This window comes from Erithacus rubecula (assembly GCF_903797595.1).
Source record: "Erithacus rubecula genome assembly, chromosome: 6".
In the NCBI taxonomy this organism is placed as follows: Eukaryota; Metazoa; Chordata; class Aves; order Passeriformes; family Muscicapidae; genus Erithacus; species Erithacus rubecula.
The window spans coordinates 37,330,324-37,349,965 of NC_136688.1; the positions used below are offsets into that span (position 1 = coordinate 37,330,324).

General features: G+C 35.7%; 1 protein-coding gene and 1 long non-coding RNA gene across 2 annotated transcripts in view; one reads left to right on the forward strand and one right to left on the reverse strand.

Moving 5' to 3' along the window:
• The window catches only part of MIPOL1 (mirror-image polydactyly 1), a 178,926-nt gene that overhangs the window by 84,365 nt on the left and 74,919 nt on the right, over positions 1-19,642 (forward strand). Inside the window, 1 exon segment of the mRNA XM_079307676.1 lies at positions 2,555-2,662. Within this exon segment, the coding sequence (XP_079163802.1) occupies positions 2,555-2,662 (108 nt within the window).
• LOC306802953 overlaps positions 2,205-19,642 on the reverse strand; it is a 29,157-nt gene continuing 11,719 nt past the window's right edge. Inside the window, exon 3 of the long non-coding RNA XR_013774525.1 lies at positions 2,205-2,584. This is a non-coding gene — a long non-coding RNA (uncharacterized lncRNA). The remainder of the gene's footprint in view (positions 2,585-19,642) is intronic.

The window sequence follows — 19,642 nt, forward strand, 5'->3', positions numbered from 1 at the left end:
ATCTTCTGTTAATACATTGTTTCCTACATAGTAAAACTCATAGGTGCAAAGGTCAAATTAGATCACCATTTCTTTTGTTGATGCCCCAAATTGAATTCAAGCAGTATTCCAGTTGAAAATGCCCCAGGTTTTTTTTGTTTGTTTTCAGATTTCAACAGTCTCAGTAGAAATTAAATTAAAGCGAAATTACAAAACGTTCCCAAGTTTGATGTAAATGTAATCATATCAAGGTTGACTTGATAGGGAGGTTCATCCATTTCATGTTATCTGTCTTGCACCTTTACTGTACTTCACTTGTTCTGTGTTCTGCAAGATCCTGGATTCCCACTGCTGTTGATTTCAGTTCCTGTCTTCACAGGAGTGAAATGGAGAGTGGAATTAAGATTGCACCCATGCTCTCAGTGGTACAATATGCTCTGAGATCTTTTTCTCATGCAGTCTTGTAGCTAAGTTTTGCTCTTAGCATATTTTCACATACCATTTGGATTCAAGAGAATAGCGTGATTATAAATTCAGGTTTTAAATGTAAATTCAGATTTTAGTAATTTAAATAATATTTACTCTACATAAACTTGTTTTGTTGTCGAATTGTGGATCCAAAACACTGTTTTGAAAAAGAATACTGTCAAAGCATAAAAATCAGTGTCCTGGTGATTATACATGATGTAATGTACAGTGTCTGCAATGGTAGGTTGAATTTTTTTAATGGTGTTCAGATCATGTAAACTAAGGAAAAAATGTTGCTAGAGAAAAAAACAAACAAACATTGTGTGTGTTTTGTTCTTCAGTAGTTTTGTTAGCATTTTCATGTGTGCAAATACATAATTTTTATGCTGGACATGGAAAAAGGGTTACATCTGTGATTTGTGATTTTGTGTGTGTGTGTGATAAAGACAGATGTTAAGTATCTCAAGTATATGAAAATACTTACAATCAAATATATCTTAATTTTTTTTCTGTATTTCCCTATGTAAGAGAAAATGTATTTTTTGCAATAAAAATTGAACTGTACATTAAAGAAGTTTACAAACTGAGAGAATGTACTACAGGAAAATTCACTGCCTTTAAAATAGGTAATCCTATTAGAAATAAGCTCAGATTTCTAACAGAAGTAATTAAATATAACAACAGATATGTGAATGGAATTTTTGATAGTACTTTTGGGCTCCTACAAATGTTTAAATTTTTTTCAAATAGAGGATTGGATCATTCTGGTTTATATATTATACTGGATACCCTGATGAGCATTATATTTTTAGGTCTTATTTTGTGTTTAAGATTTGTATGTATTGGCATGTCTTTAAAATTTCTGTCTCAAAATTCTTTTGCATTCCTTATTTTACTTAGGCCTCATTTATAATTTTTTTCAGTTCTGAAGCTTTCTGTTTCACAGTTTTTCTTTTTTTAAAGTTTGCATGAGCCAGGCTTCATTGTCCTGTATGCTGAATTGCTCAGGAGTAGGGTGGGTATATACATGATGGGAAGCTCAGTTCTGTGTTGTCCACAGTCACTAAGACACCACAAGAGACTGATATTTCCAGGTCTTTCATTTGAGACAGCAATGCTTACATAGGTATTATATAACAATCCTTATTCCTTTTTTGCCAGTGTTTTCAAAAAGTATGTATTAAAATATTTTTATCATTTAATGGTCTTTTGTTCCCACATCTATTAGCGTGGGTTTTGGTGATCATATGCAAACTACTTACTTGTAATATGTTGTTGTAAAATGCTTCTCCTGGTACTCTGCTTTTCCCTAGTTAGTTCTAGCAGTTGTTCCCATATGTCTTCTTGGTGCTTCGCCTGTTTTTTTTCCTTTTATTTTTTTTTTTTTAATGTAAAACGCGGTTTTGTAAGGCAAAGAACTGTCTGCAGACAACTAATTGCTCTCTCAAACCAAGGAACTGGAAAAGACCTTTTATAGTTAATGTAAAAAAGAGCAAAATATAATTTGGTTTACAACTTGCAAATTTTTAATCATTAAAATAAATGCTCAGTAGACAGCAGTAAGTCTACATGTATGGGCACACAGTAGCAAGTGCTAATTTTTTCATTTTTTGTCATTAATTTAAATATTTCAAGAAAAAAATCTTAAAACTTCCTTCAGTATGTTGTGTATGTTGAAGAATAAGAGTAACCTTTTAGTATGAAAAATGCAAGTTAAAAAGTTCATCTATATTTTCTTATAAAAGGCTGGATCCTTGATTTCAGAAAGCATACATTCTTTCCTTTATATCTATTTACTTAATACATAAAAGCCAAAATCTAACCGTATATTGGCACAACTAGGAGCAGAAATTCAACCCAACATTCTGATAAATATCTTATCTGATATATAGCTTTTTTGACATACTATTGGACCAGGAAGAAACTGAATAATGATACACATTTTAAAAATGTAGCTTTATTACTGTCTGGGATTGTAACTTGCTTTTGTCTCATGCTTTCACTACTGCAGAAATAGTGATGGGGTTATTTACGTTAAGTCGTTTGGCTTGTTGAAAAAAAATATGCCCACACTCCTCTACTTAATGGGATTCTTTCCTCGTTGCAGTGCAAACGGCTGGAGCAGGAGCTTCATCATCTGAAAGAGCAGAACCAGACTTCAGCAAACAACACGAGACATATGACTGCTGAAAACAATCAAGAACGTGCTCTGAAGGTAAATCTCCATTTCTTCTTGCAGGCAAATTAAGGTTGTAAGCCCCTGGTGCCAGCTTTCTGGGCTGCATATATCAGTTGTGTACATTTCGGCAGAAGTGAGCTATGGTGTTTGCCAACAACTGCTTCTTTAAACACAGATACAGCACCCTTCTGTTATGGTTTTATTTTATTTTGCGTATGAAAGCAACGAGAAAAAAATAACATATTCTCCAAATTATTGGGCTGGTAATTAACACTAAATTCTTGAGGTCTGTCCTTGCAATATTACATTGTATAAGGTGAAGAAAACTGCAACTATTTGCCTCATGGTACCTTTGGAAAACTAATATTTTAAAGCATGGCTGTTTGATCTGCTCCCAGCAGTGTGTGCTATATTAATAACATTGTTGACCGATACTACTAGTGACCACATAGTTGATACTACTATTTGCAAAAGGGTAGCTACTTGGAATTGGGAGGAGGAATAATAAGTCTTGTCAATAAGAATAAAAATGAGCAGAGAGGCGGGAGAGGGTCAGAGAAAGGACAGTGTAAAGTGACAGGTTATTGCTGCTTTCAGAAAGGGAAATTGTAATGTCAGTGGAATTGATAGCTACATACCCTGCAATCTCACCGCTAGCCAGGATAAGAGACTATGCCAGGTAAGATGTGCAAGCATTGTGCACACCTCTTCAGCCACTTTATGCTTTAAAATCTCTTTTATCAGTAGTGGAGATACAATACAAATACAGAAGTTACTCTGTTTATACTGTGTTGTCATTTCAAAGCTTTTTGATTTAGACAGTAAGATCCGAAGGTATCTCAATTATAGATAGCTTTTCCTCTGCCTCCTTTTTCTACTTTTTTTTTTTTAATCTGGGAAACATCATTTTGCGTACAACAACTTTACCAAAGCAATAACAGTATAACAATAAAAGTAAATCCTTGTGTAGTTTGATATTTCTCAGTAAGAAAAACAATAAATATAATAATAATAAATGGAGAGAGCTGTGTGCCACGCAAATGCTGTCTGTTTCCTGGGTTTGTAATTGCCATCAAAATCCACAGTGAATATCACAAAATCAGGATACAATACTGAAAGCAGATGATTAGAACTGGAGATCATAAACATTCAGGGCTATTTCTGACTGGAATAACAGCATAGTTTTAAATCTGGTGTCACTAAAAGTTAGTGCTTGCCAGGCATGCTACTTATTGTACATAGTATTGTTTTTCATTAATTGCATGCTGACTTGTTTTTTCTGTGTCATTGAAAATATTGTGCAGAGAGCCTTTCTGCTAGAAAAAAGTTTTATTTAAGCTACGCTTTTTGCATTTAATATTGTCTGACATAATGCTTACAGAATAATTATATTTTCAGAGCAAGAAGTGATTTGATAGTTCAGAGCGTTACTAGGATTTCATTCTAAGCCAGATATTGCTCTCCTTGCACCTAATCTTTAAAGAATTTCATTTCTGACTGTCACAGGAATTTTTTTTTATTTTTTAAAGTTAAAGGTTAATTGATCATAGTCTCTTAGAGATGAGAGTCTGGGGAGGAAAAAAAAGACTGCTTTTCAATTTTTTTAAAGTTGAACTTGTTTAATATTGTAGAGTTTTATTCAGTTCGTATTACTGTTGCCTACAGTGAGGACAGGTCCTTCAGAATACTTTTTAAAAGGCCAAGTAGTATTCTTGACCTTGAAAACTTTAAAATGCCCCAGTGAAATATTGCCAGTAGTAGTTAGGTTTGATATACAGCACATGAGCATGCATCCTGACCTCATATAAATGAAAAGCTTATCACCCACTTTCAGTGTAACCACAGCCTGGAAACTGGTGTCTGGTGAGGCTGAAGTCGTGTCAGTGCCTCGCTTAGGAGTGGGTTGGTCAGTGCTCTGGGGCTGGATGCAGATGCCTGGGGTGCTCCTGCTGCTGTCAGCAACAGCTCCCAGAGAAGGAAATTGCCAGCCAGAGCCCTGTGACAGGTCACACACCTCCCCTGTGAAACCCTGTGTTCTTGGCTGTCACCTCCTGCCTCTTGTGTGCACTCAGCAGCTCTTGCAAGGCTGCACACAGACTGCAGGTACAGACCCAAGCATCCCATCCTGTCCCCTCTCCAGAGCACCCTCTGGACATTTGACCATTTTCAGAGGAATAGGACACATCATGAGTCTCTGTGATTCAGGGTAAATGTCAACCTAGCTTTTATTGTCACTGTAATCTAAGGAATTACATTTATTTTAACTACCTCCACATGCAAACTGGGGAACTGTGCTATGTATTATTAACCTGTGCAGGAGAATGAATTCAGGTATTTCTTCTTAGTCTGTCCAGGTCAGCTTGTATCAAAGAATGTTTAAAAAAAAAAAAAATCTGTAATTTTCCCTATTCTCTTACAGTTAATTAGTGTCAAGGCAATCTGTTGATTCAGTTTGGCAGATGTATCCTGAGGATGAGAAATTTTATCTGCTTTAGATTTTCTTAAGGGAGTAACAGAAGTGTAAGCATAAGTTGTGGTGCAGGGATATTTGCAATCTTAACTGGATAAAAATACAGTAATCAGAATCACCTAGATTAAGGATGGTGTGAAAGTTTGTGATAAAAGATGAGATCATTACCTGTATGGGAACCTGAAATACACTTAAGAGCAAAACCCAGTGGCCATTTGTTTCTTTTTTACTTTTTAAAATCATCTCACAGTAGTGAGTTGCTTGGAAGGAAAAAAGTGTAAGATCAATCCACAAGAAACCTATTTCATTCCATTGATGTTAGGATCTATTAGGTAAAATAAACTGCAAGCCTTCACATTTATTTTTTGTTCTATCATCTCACAGGGCTACTGCCACCCTTCTTTGGGGCAGTAGCCATCCATAGTAAGGAGTGAGGCAAAGGGGCAGGGAGACTATAACTGTGGGAGATGTGGTGGCAGTAATTTGGCTAGGTTCAGGATCTGGAAATCACAAGGATGATATAAACATTCTTTTGCAGATTTTTCATTTTACACATTTAGATTTCACGTCACACCTGAGGATAATGTGACAAAACATGATACAGCAGGCATGCAGTGCACATTCTAACATTCTATTTCTTCTTACTGTGCCATATAACATCTGCACATCTTGGTAAGATAGCTCTTCTTATCTATTCTCTGTGTACATATTAGTAATGAGTGATGTAAAATTTCCATATTTAATGTATTTATTGCACTATATTTTCTTATAGTATTGTGCACCATTCAGGACCACAATGCCAAACTGGCACCCCTAATTTTTATAATATTCTTATTGGTTTTAATTTGAAAAGGACAGTTTCAAATCTTCCCTCCAGGCAATGCCCACAGCTGCACAGAGGTCATGCAGAGAAGCATGTGGGTCCCTATTTCCACAGTTAAAATAAAATAATCCTCTTCTTTGTGAAACCATTTTTAAAAATCTCTTATTATATTTCACAGTGAATTATAGCTAAATCTTTTAGGGATAATTGCTTCCTAAGGGTCTATACATCTGTGCTCTTAGTAAATTTTCATAAAATAAGATCTGAGAGTGCTTTGCAGTTCTAATGTGCCAGGGTCTATATGTAAGATTATTCATTTTTCCTATTTTTCTATAATTAACATTTAGTCTCTGCTGATTCTGGTAAATGTATTCCCAGAATACACAAAACAACTGATTCAATTAAGCCTACAGAAGTTGAAGAATTGCTACTTTTTCATTATTTTGCAAATATTCATTCATTTTACTCTTGTTAGATTTGTAGTCTGTAATTTTTGAATTCAGAGTTTTAACCAATACATTTTTTGTAAAGAAAAATAAAAATTCTACCAGTGTGCATGTCCTCTTTTACTGAATTGAAGAAGAAGAGGAAATAATTCTTGTGAAACCAATAACTTAATGTGGAATTTCATGGAAAATATTTAACTGGATTTGACGTTACGTCAAATGTTACGTCTTTTGTTATGATTGGCGCTTTTTTTTTGCAATGTCTACCTTTCTTTTGAGTTGTGATTTTTTTTGTAGAATTTACCCTACATAGCTTTCATAGTTTTATTAAGAATATAATATAATAGAGTTAGAGCCAAGAAATTGACCTGAAGGAGCCATCAGAAGTTTCTCTACAGTAGTGTCATAAAGTAACTGTGCCTGGTGTCATCTGCTTTCTGCTGACATGTAAGAATCAGTCAAGGGCAGGAAATCTGCAATGCATGGCAGTTTGGTAGTTGTTCCAGTGATGAAACCTGTGAAGAAGCTACTCTAGAATACTTAAATTTAGGTATTCCTTGATTCCTTTCATAAATTATCTTAAGTTCTTTTTGTTTCCCAGAATTTCCCCGATTCTTAGTATAGGGACCATTTTTCCATATCTACTTGACAACATCAGCCAGAATCAATTTCAGCTGACTGGTCAGCCTGTCATCCATGACGGGCATCATCACAACAGATTCTGATGTTACAAGAGCTTAAAAAAAATTCTAAAGCTTTAACATGTTTGCTACTGTTGAAAAGCGCATGCTATTTGTGCTATTGAGGCATACAATATTAACTATGGGGAAAAAAAGTCCTTCTTCCAGATGATGTGGCCTTTATTTGCAAAAACTAAGTAATTCTAACTGGATTTAGGTTTGGTGCTTCAGGGCTGAAGTTTCCTAAGTTTAACAAGTTTAGAGGTGGGTTATGGCTGTAAAGCCTCTGATTTCAACAGAGACACATGCTTTTGAAATGTAACCCAGGGAAACTTGTCTGAATCAGTGATGGAACACCAAGAGATTCCAATCTCTTCTATTCAAATTCCAGTTCAGCATCTAATTTTTACATTTTAATAGTTACTAATAGCGTTCTTTCCTAATAATTTTATGTGGGCAGCAGAGATCACATTAATTGAGTGGGCAGCTGGAACGTGGGTTTGGAGTGTGCCAAGGCTCAGCCACATCCAGAGCACCACTCTGCCACCTTCAGCTGCTGCGGCTGTTGCAGTGCTGTGTGACTGATGCAAAGCAGCTGCTGGTTTGCCTGTGTGGTGTACCTAACAGGTGAATGGCTATTATCCACTGGTGAGATGGGTGTTACACCTTTCTTCAGCTCCTAGCTACAGAGGAACAAGACACTGCAAAGAGTTTAAAACTTGCTATTGATCCAGTTGTTGGTATTGTTTGGTAACAGATCGCTTTTTATTTAGAGCGGTTGTTTTTTGTTTGTTTTTTTTCAGTGAAGCAGCTCAGCAGTATTTATATGTTGGACAACCCATCCTTTTCTCTCAATTTGTTTTATGGATTCCTCTGGCCAATGTTCATTTTTCCCTCTGTATCTAATGAAATAGCAACCTGTGAAAGCTCAGCTCAAGAGCTCACTCTGTGAAGTTAACCCAAAAGCAATAATGCTTTTCATCCTGTATGTCATGTCCTGCTATGTAGAATAAAGGACTGCTGTCACATTTGCAAATGATGTTATATGTGTGTTTGAACATAGAAGGCCAGCTTCATGTTGGAAATGAAAGGGGTGAAGTAAATTGCAGATATGTCTCTCAGTGAGAGGAGATACACTGTGCCCTTGCATTTACTTCTGGTCTGTATCTATTTTTCTGAAACTAAAGAAACATTTCAGGACCAATGAAAATCGTTAACAGGCTTCTTGGAGGTCATCTCCAACAAATAATATGTTGTTACAGCTAATCCTGAAAAGTCCTTCATGCTATTCATCTAATAACTTACATGGGGATAAAATACTACAGGATTTGTAGAAGTAAGCAGCAATTTCTAACTTTGTGCAAGAGCTGTTTCAGTAGTGTGGTTTCTTCTCCTAAGAAGGATTCCTCTTACTCAGCTTTCAGAAGAGTTGCTCAGTTTGTAGAAAGCCATAATGAATTCCTTTCTCTTGTCAGTACCTACCCTGACACAGAATGTGCCCTCATTTAAATACCTGGGCAATGTGACAGAAATATTTGTTATCCTGTTAGTAAAACTTGTTATAATGAGATCACTAACATTTTTTAGAGTGGGGGTTTGATGAATTTTTCGTGCTTAAATTGCTTTTAATTGCATAGTGGAGGTGAAAATAAAAGACAAGTAAAACTTGGAGCATGCTGCTGACAACCTGGATGTGAATAAGAATGCACAAACACTTTCCTTCCGTTGCTGCTTCCTAGACACTTTATCAGACAGGGTAGACACAGTTGCAATCTTAATTGCACTGAACAATTTGCCTTTGCTTTTGCTGCACCCAGAAACACTTAATCACGAGGACTTAAAGTATGTCACTGAGGTTAGACACAAGTCTGTTCAGCTCTTATCCATGCTAGAAGAATGATTGGTGACTTTATGGCTTGGTGTTATTAAATAGCACCATACACCTTAGAGGATATCAGTGTGAGCTGCTGCGTTGTGTCATAAATGAACACTAAAATGAGGCCACAGAAATTCCTGCAGAAATAATTCTGTTCATGTTCCACTTAGATAACAATTTTCTGCATTCATTTCTCTGTAAGTTACAGTGTCTCCAAAAGCTGTTGCTGCAGACTCTGACAGTTAGCCCACCAAGTTAACTGTATTTGTGGAGAGGGAGAAAATAACTTGTATAGTTCTACAGTGACCACCATTCCCCCTCAAGCCCAGTGAAAAAAATGTGAGCACTTCTTGACTGGTCTTTAAAGCAGTCATTTCAAGTTTCCTTGGACTCAATTGTTCTTTTGAGTCAGATTTCATCATTCAGGCCTGGAGAAACTCAAGGGATGCCTCAAAGGGTTTCTCCTTCATCAGCTATTATATATTTAGGAGTGTAACAGTTTGCTTATGTGTATCCCTTATAAACAGGAAGTGACTAATTTATTGTATGTATTTGACCATGATCAGAAATCTGATCTGCTACTATAATCAGTGACCAGTTTTATTGATCATTTTTTATAGACATCAAGCCTAGCAGGTAGGCTTTATTTAGTTATGTAAGTTTCAACAGAAAGTTGTTCACAAATGCAGTAACATTCTTAATTTCCTCCCATCTGGTAGCTAATATTTTAGCACTGATAGATATTTGTATTCATTGATCAAAAATACCTTGTGTAGAGAGCTGGAAGTTACAATAATTGCTAAAATATGCCACAAGAAAAATAATACTATAGTTTTTTCCTGATGTTACCCAGAAACACAGGCTTCCAGAGTTCGATAAATGTGGCTTACATGAAATGTCTTTCTGGGAGTTGAAAAGAAATTATGTTTGGTAACATTAGTAGTTGCATGATTTTCAGTGATCAGCTTCTCATGACATTAAGTGGTTGTGTGGGTAGATGACATTAGGGATGCCATAGATATGGATAGAAATGTAGGCTAGAAATGTATGGATAGAAATGTACAGCTCTTGGTTCACTAAATCATTGCTGCAGGCCAGAATTTTGAATACATTCAAACCTTGGGTTGTTTTCAAATAGAAGGAAACAAATAGACATTCCCAAGTTCTTGTCTTTGCTTCTTGGATTGCCCTGGCCATGCCACTTTCCTGTACCTTTAAGGTTGTCCTTTCACTGACCACACCATCTGGCATGTCAGCCCTGTGTGTACAGTGTTCTCTGCACAGCAGCTACTCAGGATTTATTGGACTTTGTTCAAATGAAAGACCAAACACTGGTATTTCTTACCTACTGTGATCTCAAGTCTTTCAGAATCATTTCAAAGCAAAGTAATACATGGGTGAGAGTGAACAATAGTTGTCCTGAGTTCTCTTCCTGAGAAGAGTTGAATCTGTGTAATTAATAATGCTTATCTAGAACACTGTACCTCTTTAGCATGCTTCTTATTGCTGTAAACAGTTGCCCAAGAATGGCACTGAATGTATCTTGATAGAATGAACAAGCATTGTCTTGGCTCAAAGGGTTTGTTCACCTTGCCTGAGGACTGTAAGTCTTCCTTCTCTCCTGTTAATAGATACTGAACATCTCTTAACCAAAGTAGGTATGTTTACTGAACTTTGATTCAGTTCTAAGCATTAAGGAATTCATTACTCATTCAAACTTGGTATTTGATGCCTGCTTTGATCTGTTCCACTAACAATTCCATGCAGGTCTTTTGCTTTTAATTTGACAGCCTTCAAATATCTCTTGGCAACAGATTACTCCTGGCAATCTCAAACATCAACTGTTTGTATATACCATATACAGCCCCCTTTCTTATTGGTGATGATGATGTCATTCAAACCTTTTGACTGAGTCTTCTATTCTTTGGCTTCCAATTCATAGGTGGAAGTTGTCTTCCCATAAGTTCAGTCAGTGGTACTGCTTCTGATTACCAGAAGTATTATTTCTGATTAATGCAGCAGGTTCTTGGAATGCAATATTTTGGTTTCAGGTGGCTCGAAATCTGGACTATCATTCTCAGAGTCATTTAAGCTGCTTTCACTTCATCACTTCTGGTATACAAAGAATCAACTCTTTCATGGTAATAGGTTTCTATGACCATGTCAACAAGAACCTCTTATCCATGTTTTTTATTTAACCGTTCTGTAATTATGCATACTAACTTAGCATTTTAGAAATACTTTGCACTCCACATGTCTTTTTTTTCTTAAAGCAGAAGAGATCCCACTTTGTATGATTGATATATTTGATTTCTGGAAATTTTCTCCTTACTGAGTTACACTGCCACTTAGTCTTACAGTTTGAAGGGTGCTACATTTCAGTGTTTTTAGGGTTTTTTCTAACCTCTGTTAAAGGACCTCAAAAATGGAACAGTTTATGGCCCTGGGTCAGATCTCAGATATATGAGTTCTAGAAATATGTATTCTGAAATAAAGAGATGTTCTGAAGTTGTAGAAGATGAAACAAACCATATGTGTGTCCTGTTGCCAATTATGAAGCTGTCTTCTACCTGCTCTTTTACTCCTTATCTCCATAGAGGTGACAACCATTCCTTAAACCTGTGAATAAAAAATGGTGCGTTCTAAAATACACTGAAATTCATCAGTATCTTGTAAATTACAATCACAGAGTTGATATGTAAGCAAAGCATACTGTAGAAACCACAATCACGTTAGGAAAGCTGCTTGTATGTGTTCAAAAATGTATAGATGTGGTACTTAGAGTTATGGTTTAGAGGTGGAATTAGCAGTGCTGAGTTAATTGCTGGACTTGAGCATAGGTATCTTTACAATACTGTGATGATTCTCTGATTATAGGGAAAGGCGAGTTCTGATAAAATCAGAAGCTCTAACTGTAGTTATAAACTTTGTCACCATCTCCAACGATATAACTTGTCACCTCAGTCCTGGCTTCATTTTTCCCTTCCTTCTGCCCAATAAAATATCAGCAGTAGTACCACTATGAACCTTTGCAGGTTTTGAGGAGGTGTGATATTGCTGCACTTCAAACAGTTATAAAAAAAAAATTCTTTCACTTTCCTACTAGTATGGACCTTCATTTCAGGATTACATGGATCAGGAATTAAGGCTAAACGTTCATCTAATTCTAAAGCAATCATGAAGTTCAGTGTATCAAACTTACTATAAGAAACTAGGATTCCTTCTTTCATTTTCCACTTTCAGATACTATAAAACACATTTCCAAACAGATATTCTGAATCTGAACTTACATTGTACATAAAAAGTAACTGCTTTCTGCAACCTTTAAAGGTGGCCATAGCATCACTTTCCATTAATATTATACCTAATCTGCACTGGCACAGTTTTCAAAATATCTTATCAGCATTGTACCATATTAGAATAAAAGAAATGCCCAAAATATTTAGTCAATTTTGGGGTTTTTTTATTCTTTAAGTTATTAAATGATAGTAAATGTATTAAATTTTGCTGGAGATAAGATCTCGAATTTCATGAAGAGGAGCAGTATTATGGTTATGTATTATATTTTATTTCATGAATTCGTTTGTTTCTCAATATGAGTTTTGTTATCCATGCATGTAGAAAGAATTGTGATAAATCTTAATTTTCAATATTTTTTTCAGTGTCATACCATACACTCTTCATTTTTTATGCTGCACAGGAAAATGATCCTCTTTTGTTTGAACAGCAACTGTAAACAAAATCTTGAGCCTGGATGCATGATGACATGCGAGTTATTTGTCCTTCAATAAAACATATAAAAGGTAGTAACCCAAGCTCTTGTGCAAAAGACAAGCTACAGGGTCATTAAATACCAAAGGTCTTGCTCTGACCCATCCGTGACCTCCTTATCTGAAACACCTCTCAGAATTGATAGAATCTTCTTTAGATCTTGGGTACAGGAAACCAAGGATAGGATGAAGGATCAATAATAAACATTTCAGAATTTTAGATATTTGCTAAAAAGGAATATTTGTCCTTTGTGTGTTTAAATGTATCTAAATATCTGTTCAGAATTGGAGGACCTTTTCCTAGCATTTTGTATACAAGAAATCATATGAAGTGTGCTTCAGAGTAGAAGGAGGACAGATGCTGAAGGAAGTCACTGAAATGTTAGGTCTTTGCATGATTTTAAAGCTGCAGACTGGCCTTGATTCAGAAGCCTCAAGGTCCATAATGTTTGCTGTTATTTATAGTTTTACTGCAATCTGGATCCCGTTCCCAGGTGAGCAACTTCAGGTTTTAGAGTGAGATGAATTCAAAAGTGTCTATGTCTGAAAAGTGCAGCTTGGTGCTTAGTCATCACTTACCCAGAGAAGTCAGGAATTATTTTGCCTATCCTTGCTTAATTCCCATCTATTTATTTGGTCTGGTGCTGAAGCACATTTTTGATATTAGTGCATTTGTGCTTCTAGATCACTGAGAGGCTTTTGACAATCTCTTTTGACCATAAATAAGAGGAAAGTTCTGATTAGATTTCTGTACATGTGGCCCCACAGAGGTGTGATGAAAAGTGAGTTTATTGTTCACACATTGAGGTTGCCAAGAGGAGCAGATGTTCTCCTGCTGTGCAGTAGTGTGCAGTTCTACCAAGCAATGTGCAGGTCATCAAGAGAATGCTTGAATACCAGAAGTAGAGAATCAATGAGGATTTATTTTGAACTTTTTCTTCCTTCTATCAAAGTGGGCGTAATGAAGTAAAATCTTTCTCATCTGCCTTCCAGTAGATTTCCTCAGCTTTCCTCATGAGATTTTGGAATGGTATCTGGACTTGGACTTTTCTCCAGGAGTCAGCTTTAGTGGAGTGAGCTGTATGTTAGGGGTCAAGTAGTAAATTCGATAATTTGCTAATTCTGAATTTCCAGATCCTAACCTTAAAAAACCCTGTTCAGACACCCTGATGTGCTACCTATTCAGGATTAACACGAGCACAGATAGAACTGGACATATGATTTGACATGATTTTTTTATTATTTGAAGTCTTGCAATGTAAAGTAAGGCTCATATCAGCAGAAGTATATCGATGTATTAGGATTCCAACTCAGCATGTATTAGGTTTATCTTGATATTTAGAAACACTGCATGACTGCCTCTGTCATGGAGCTGAATCAAAATTGTTCATTACCATTGCAGAGGAAAAGGAATTCTTCATTGAAAAAACTCAAAAAAAGTCTAATTTCTCCTTCAAAATATGTTTACAATTGAAACTTTAATTTTTGTGCCTCCAAAATTCAGTCATCTGTGTTGTTGCTTCCAAAATTCAGCCTCTCTTAATGGTAAGGTATATATATCTTACAAAGAAAAAGGAATGGAGGAGTAAAATGAGAAAAGAGCTGTCTTTAAATTTTGGATAGGAAACTGAAGTAACCAATGCAATTGGGTAACAGTGATTAGGTGTTTATCTCATTGCTAGAACATGGTATTAATGTGTATTAATTGTGTGATTGTATTAAGCTGCTGAGCAGCCAAATTTGCAATTTAAAATTAAACACAAAGCCCAAAATGTAACTTTTAGTTAGATTCAATATGTAAAGAAACAATTTTCTGAATTCTGTTGGTCGATACTGGATCTTTCATCTCCAGAATTGATTCTCCCTGAAGAACAGATGTCATCTCCCACAGTTTTGCTAGATGTATTTAGATTCCATGCAGTTCACAAATTCCCCATTTCCTTGTGGATCACAGTCAAGATGATTATTTTAATATTAGCTTGTTTATTAAAGAAATACCTGCTATACTGGAAGGGTTATTAAGCTGGTGGTCATGGCATGACTAGCACATAGAGTTCATTGTTTACAAATACTCTGATCACACATTTTGAAAATTGAAAAGTTTCATTTTTTAAAAATCTATACGATTTCAACTATTTTTTTTTTTATATTAGAAGTAGCATTTGGACCAGGTTTCCAAACACTGAAGCTGATCTTGTATATATCTGTATATAGGCCAGATTCTGTGCACACACACGTCTCAGTGACTGCTGGAGTGTGGTTCTGCTGACAGTAATTATTATTATATAGCACCTAAATTTAGAGGAAAAAATGAACCCTTTCTTGCTTTGACCTTGTAGCTTGTGAATCCCACGTGTACTTAATGGGGCTGAGTCCCAAATCTCTGAAGCCTTAGGCTATTATGCACACATATAGACTGGTAAGAAACAGACAGAGATCAGAGAAATCCTGTTAAAATTTGTTTTTGTAAACTAGTTGTCTTACATGATACAAGATGTGGTAAGAGTACCTTGATGCTTTGCTAGTTCTTTCACAAGAGCTCAGGCCAGGAGACATTTTAACAGGAAAAAATCCTTGATGTAAACACTGAAAGAATCTATTATCCTTTGTCAGGATAATAGATAAACATAGCGCTTCAAAACCTTTCCCTACAAAAGCTCATTAAGATCATCTCTACCTTAACTATGTTTCTCAGTGAGTTTTTGAATCTGTAATCCTTCACCCCATCTTCTGAAAAGATGAAACTATTTAGCACAGGTTTCTAGTTTTCAAATGGAACTCTGCTCCACTTTTCAGTGGTGCTCACTCTGAGTAAATTATTTGAATACACTACTTACTGTCAGTTAGATGCATTTTGAAGACCTGAGGATTTCAAACCTTTTCCTTGCCTATAGTCTGGAGGAGACACATCTTTCTTTTTCTTTTATTTTCTTTTTTTTCCCCCCTAAGGATTTAACCATTTAAGAGTATAATATAGAATTGACTGTTTTTTGTTGGTTATCTGTTCCTATTTCTTACAACTGAGCAGCAGTTGTTGGAGAACAGAGTGGCTGAGTGACTGGGAAGAAAGTGACTGAAACCTGGGAAATGCTATTGATAGCTCCTTCCCTTTGGAATTGCTATGTAACAGTAACAACAAAAACACTCCTTTTCTAAACTAGATAAAATAAAATCTGTTTATCTAGCCTGTTAAATCTGGGTGCCAGCTTTCAAGCAGATGACGTTTTAAGCTCTGTAGATGCTAAATCCTGAAACATTTGGTCTATAAACAAAAAGCTGACATCAAATACAGCATTACTGCTAGACATAGTAATGGTGTATGTATGCTGCATTCACACAAAATAGGGAGATGATTGCTTTTTTGTATGTTGCTTAGGGTTTTTTTCTTATGTTAGAGTATTAAAACAGATATTAAATTTTATCATTAATGCAATGCGTGGTCTCTCTTCAAATCCCCTTAATTACAGATTGACTCCAAGGATTACACAGCATGGATTTTAATTTTAACTGAAACAAAAAGAAAAGCTGCTTAAAAATTATTCTTGCTGAGTGACTTGTTGGACCACAAAACAATTTTAACATCTTTTGACAAGTGTTGTCAAATTTAAAATATTGGAGCTGAGTTCACCTTCAAACTCCAGTTGTATCACGTCTACTTCCCAAATAAAATGTTTTATTAACTTTGTCCTCACAAAGGAATGTCTGCTTCTAATATTTTTGTTTTTTCAGTTATTTTTTAGGAGAAAAAGACTCACTGTCTTGCTGAGATGTGTTTATGTTTGAAGAAAGTGACATCAGACATCATATTTCTTTTCTTTGGTAATTAGAGAAAAATTACCAGAGTTGATGTATCAGCAACAAATATATTTCACACTCCTACTTTGTTTCCTTTCTGACCCCTATCTTTAGAAATTAAAACTCTGAAAGCTTCGTTCTGTCCTGAGACATAGAATAGCAGGTCTGAGTCCAGAAACAACATTTTTGTAAACTGGGGCCTAATCCAGTAAGCCTCACGCAGGAAGATACTTCTGTAAGTGCCTGTTATTCCTCTGAGTAAAATTAGATGATCAGGAATCAGTTTTTCATCAGTTTCTTGTAGGATTTCTTTCCCCCATTTCTTAAAGGACAAAATCAGCTTCCCACTTTGTTTCATTAAGTAAAACTCACTTGTCACAATTACAGCTTATTAGTACTTTTTGTAGTTTTGCAGTATATCTCCTCCTGCTTCTTTAAGATACGAGAAACAAAAAAAAAAAAAAAAAAAAAAAAAAAAAAAAAAAAAAAAAAAAAGAGTTGTTCTCCAGAGCTGCATCAAATAACTGCCCAAAGCTAAGTGTACACAACTTCTCGTGAAGTGAACGTAGACAAAACCACTGCCCTGTCTCAAAATGGGGACACGAGTTTCTTACTTTAAAACTCAGCTTGGTTTGTGACTGAGTAATAACTTTGAATACAAAAGGCTGGAGGAATAAGAAATCAGCTTTTGGCCAGGAGGTCACCATATTGCTGAGGGATAAACCTATCATTGTTGTTTAATGGTAGTTAGTGGTTTGATAAAGTTCCCCCAGCTCAGTTCATTAGCTTGAAATATATTTCTGAGACTTCACAGATCTGCAGGTAAACAGCATTATTGTTTCTGCATCTTTTTATGGGGTGGAATTTTTTTACTTGAAAAGGGTTATTTCAACAAGCTTTTTTCTACCTTTATAGCTGTCTCTGTATTGTTGCCATCAGAATGTTCAATGATTTTCTCCATTATTGTACGAGTGTACTTTTTTTTGATGGATCAGATTAAAGTCTCTTGCTTTGCCAAGCATAAATCCCTCCTGTTTTAGCAGGAAGGTATTTCTAAAGCAAGCCAATGAACAAGGTAATTTATGCACAATATTGTTTGGTTTAATTTGTCGATTATGTGTAATAGTCTCAATGGTATATGATTTTCATGTCATGTGTGCTAATGCAGAGGCCAGAAATAGCAACAAATGAGGCGAGATAGTGTAGTTTAGTGTGTTTGTTTGTGTGATTTCTTCTAAGTATTTGCTAGGTAATGCATAGCACTGTGAGTGATGCTGGCAGCTGGCAAAAGTTTGATTTATATTTGCTATGATTGCATTCTCTTGGCCAAGCTTTAAATGTATTATTGCTTAGATTTAACATAAAAGTACACAAAGTAGTTCCTAATTTTTGTCAAAAATTAGATGAAATGGTGTAAAGGAAACAATAAGTGATTTTTAGTACAAAGTTCAATTTTACAAGTCACCTTTTGAGACCTGTTTAATAAGATTGTGAACTCTCTTGAATGCCCAGTGAAGTTCACAGGGGAGGAGGCGAGCTGTTCAGCCAGATCCTTTAATAAATAACACCATCTCTTTACCACAGTGGACAAAATCTGGAAAAAAGAAAAATCTCACTTGTGTCCTAACATAAATAAATGTATGCGTGAGCGCTGTCTGTCTTAGAAGTCGTTTGTGTTTGTTTAAGTTGGAGCACAGGACACACAGTAAGTCTGGTGTCTGGTTTTTGAAACCAGGGTGTGTAAGCATCTACGTCAAAAAGAAAATCATTCTGGAATCTGAATGCTGAGGCTGGAAAGAAAAATCATCCTTTACAATAAGTAAGAACCTGATTTTGGGATATGTTAACTTTTCAGCAATGTTACGTGTTTGCAATACATTCACTGTTGGTATAGCTCTGAGGGTTACTCTGCTTTGAGTGTAAGATTTCAGGATTTTTGCTGGAGCCAGATTTTGATATTTAAATTATGAACGATTCCTGCATGTTGGGGTGAGGAGTGCTATGGTTGTTAGTTTCAGTCCAAGTGTAACCATCTCTGTGTTGCTGAACAGTTTTTCAGAATTAAATTGTAACTGTCAGTATCTGCTTCATTTTTGTTAACATGTTACTTTTTTTCCTCACACTCCCCAACTGTGTGGGTGAGTAGGAGCTACATAATTTCTGGGGATTTTTCCCTTTTTTACCGCCATACTTTAGCTAGTCGGTTCTTCATGGCAGTTAACAGGATGTGCTCTTTTCTGGAACAGCTACTTTACAAGCAAGTGCTTTTTCAGTTTTGTATATATTCTTGCACAATAGTCAAAAACCCCAAGGTTTATTCTTTTGGTTTGGGCGATTTATAGCACTCTTCCGTTGTTAAGTTTTTGATTTATTCTCTTATCCACTGGATTAAATCTCGTTTCGTTATTGCAAAATCCCCTCACTGTCTTTTTAGTTGAACTTCAATAATGAAAACAAGGAACCTGAATTACATTTGAGGAAAGAAATGTTCCAACTTGAAACATAGTGCTTGCAGGTACATAAGTGGACACTGAAAATAAAATAATTAGAAATAGAATGGTTCTTTATTTTATGTGACTGATTTGGAGTTGGCTATATCTGAAAAGGGATGAAAAAATGATCTCTCTGCTTGAGACTTGCCAAACAATGCTATAAGCTCCAAGTTATTTTGAGGTGGTGAAAGGTGAAACATTTGACATGTTCTTTTTGGGTAATGCTTTAAAAAAGAGAGGGCGGGAAAGAGGCGTTGCCACATCAGAGTTAAGGGTGTTTGTGGTTGTCCATGACAGCGCTCCAGTTTTAAAACACCTGTGTTTACTTTCCAGCTTTTCTCAATCGGCCTGAAAGTGGCCTAAGAATGGCACAGACAGACCTGCAGTGTGTCTGTGTTGCCTTTGCAACACACACACACACACAAAAGAAAGGAAAAAAAGACAGAGATAAATCTCTTGTTATGCAGCTAATCATTAACAGCATTTTTGTGCCTAACTGAAAACATTTTGAACTTTTCTAGATTTTTGTAGTCAATCAGATAGTGCCTGTATTTCTTCCTAATCTATTAAACTAAATTTTTATCTTTGCTACTTTATTTTCTGCCAAGAATAAAATAAGCTTAATGGTGATTTGTGGTAAATAATAATAGTGGTAAATAATAAT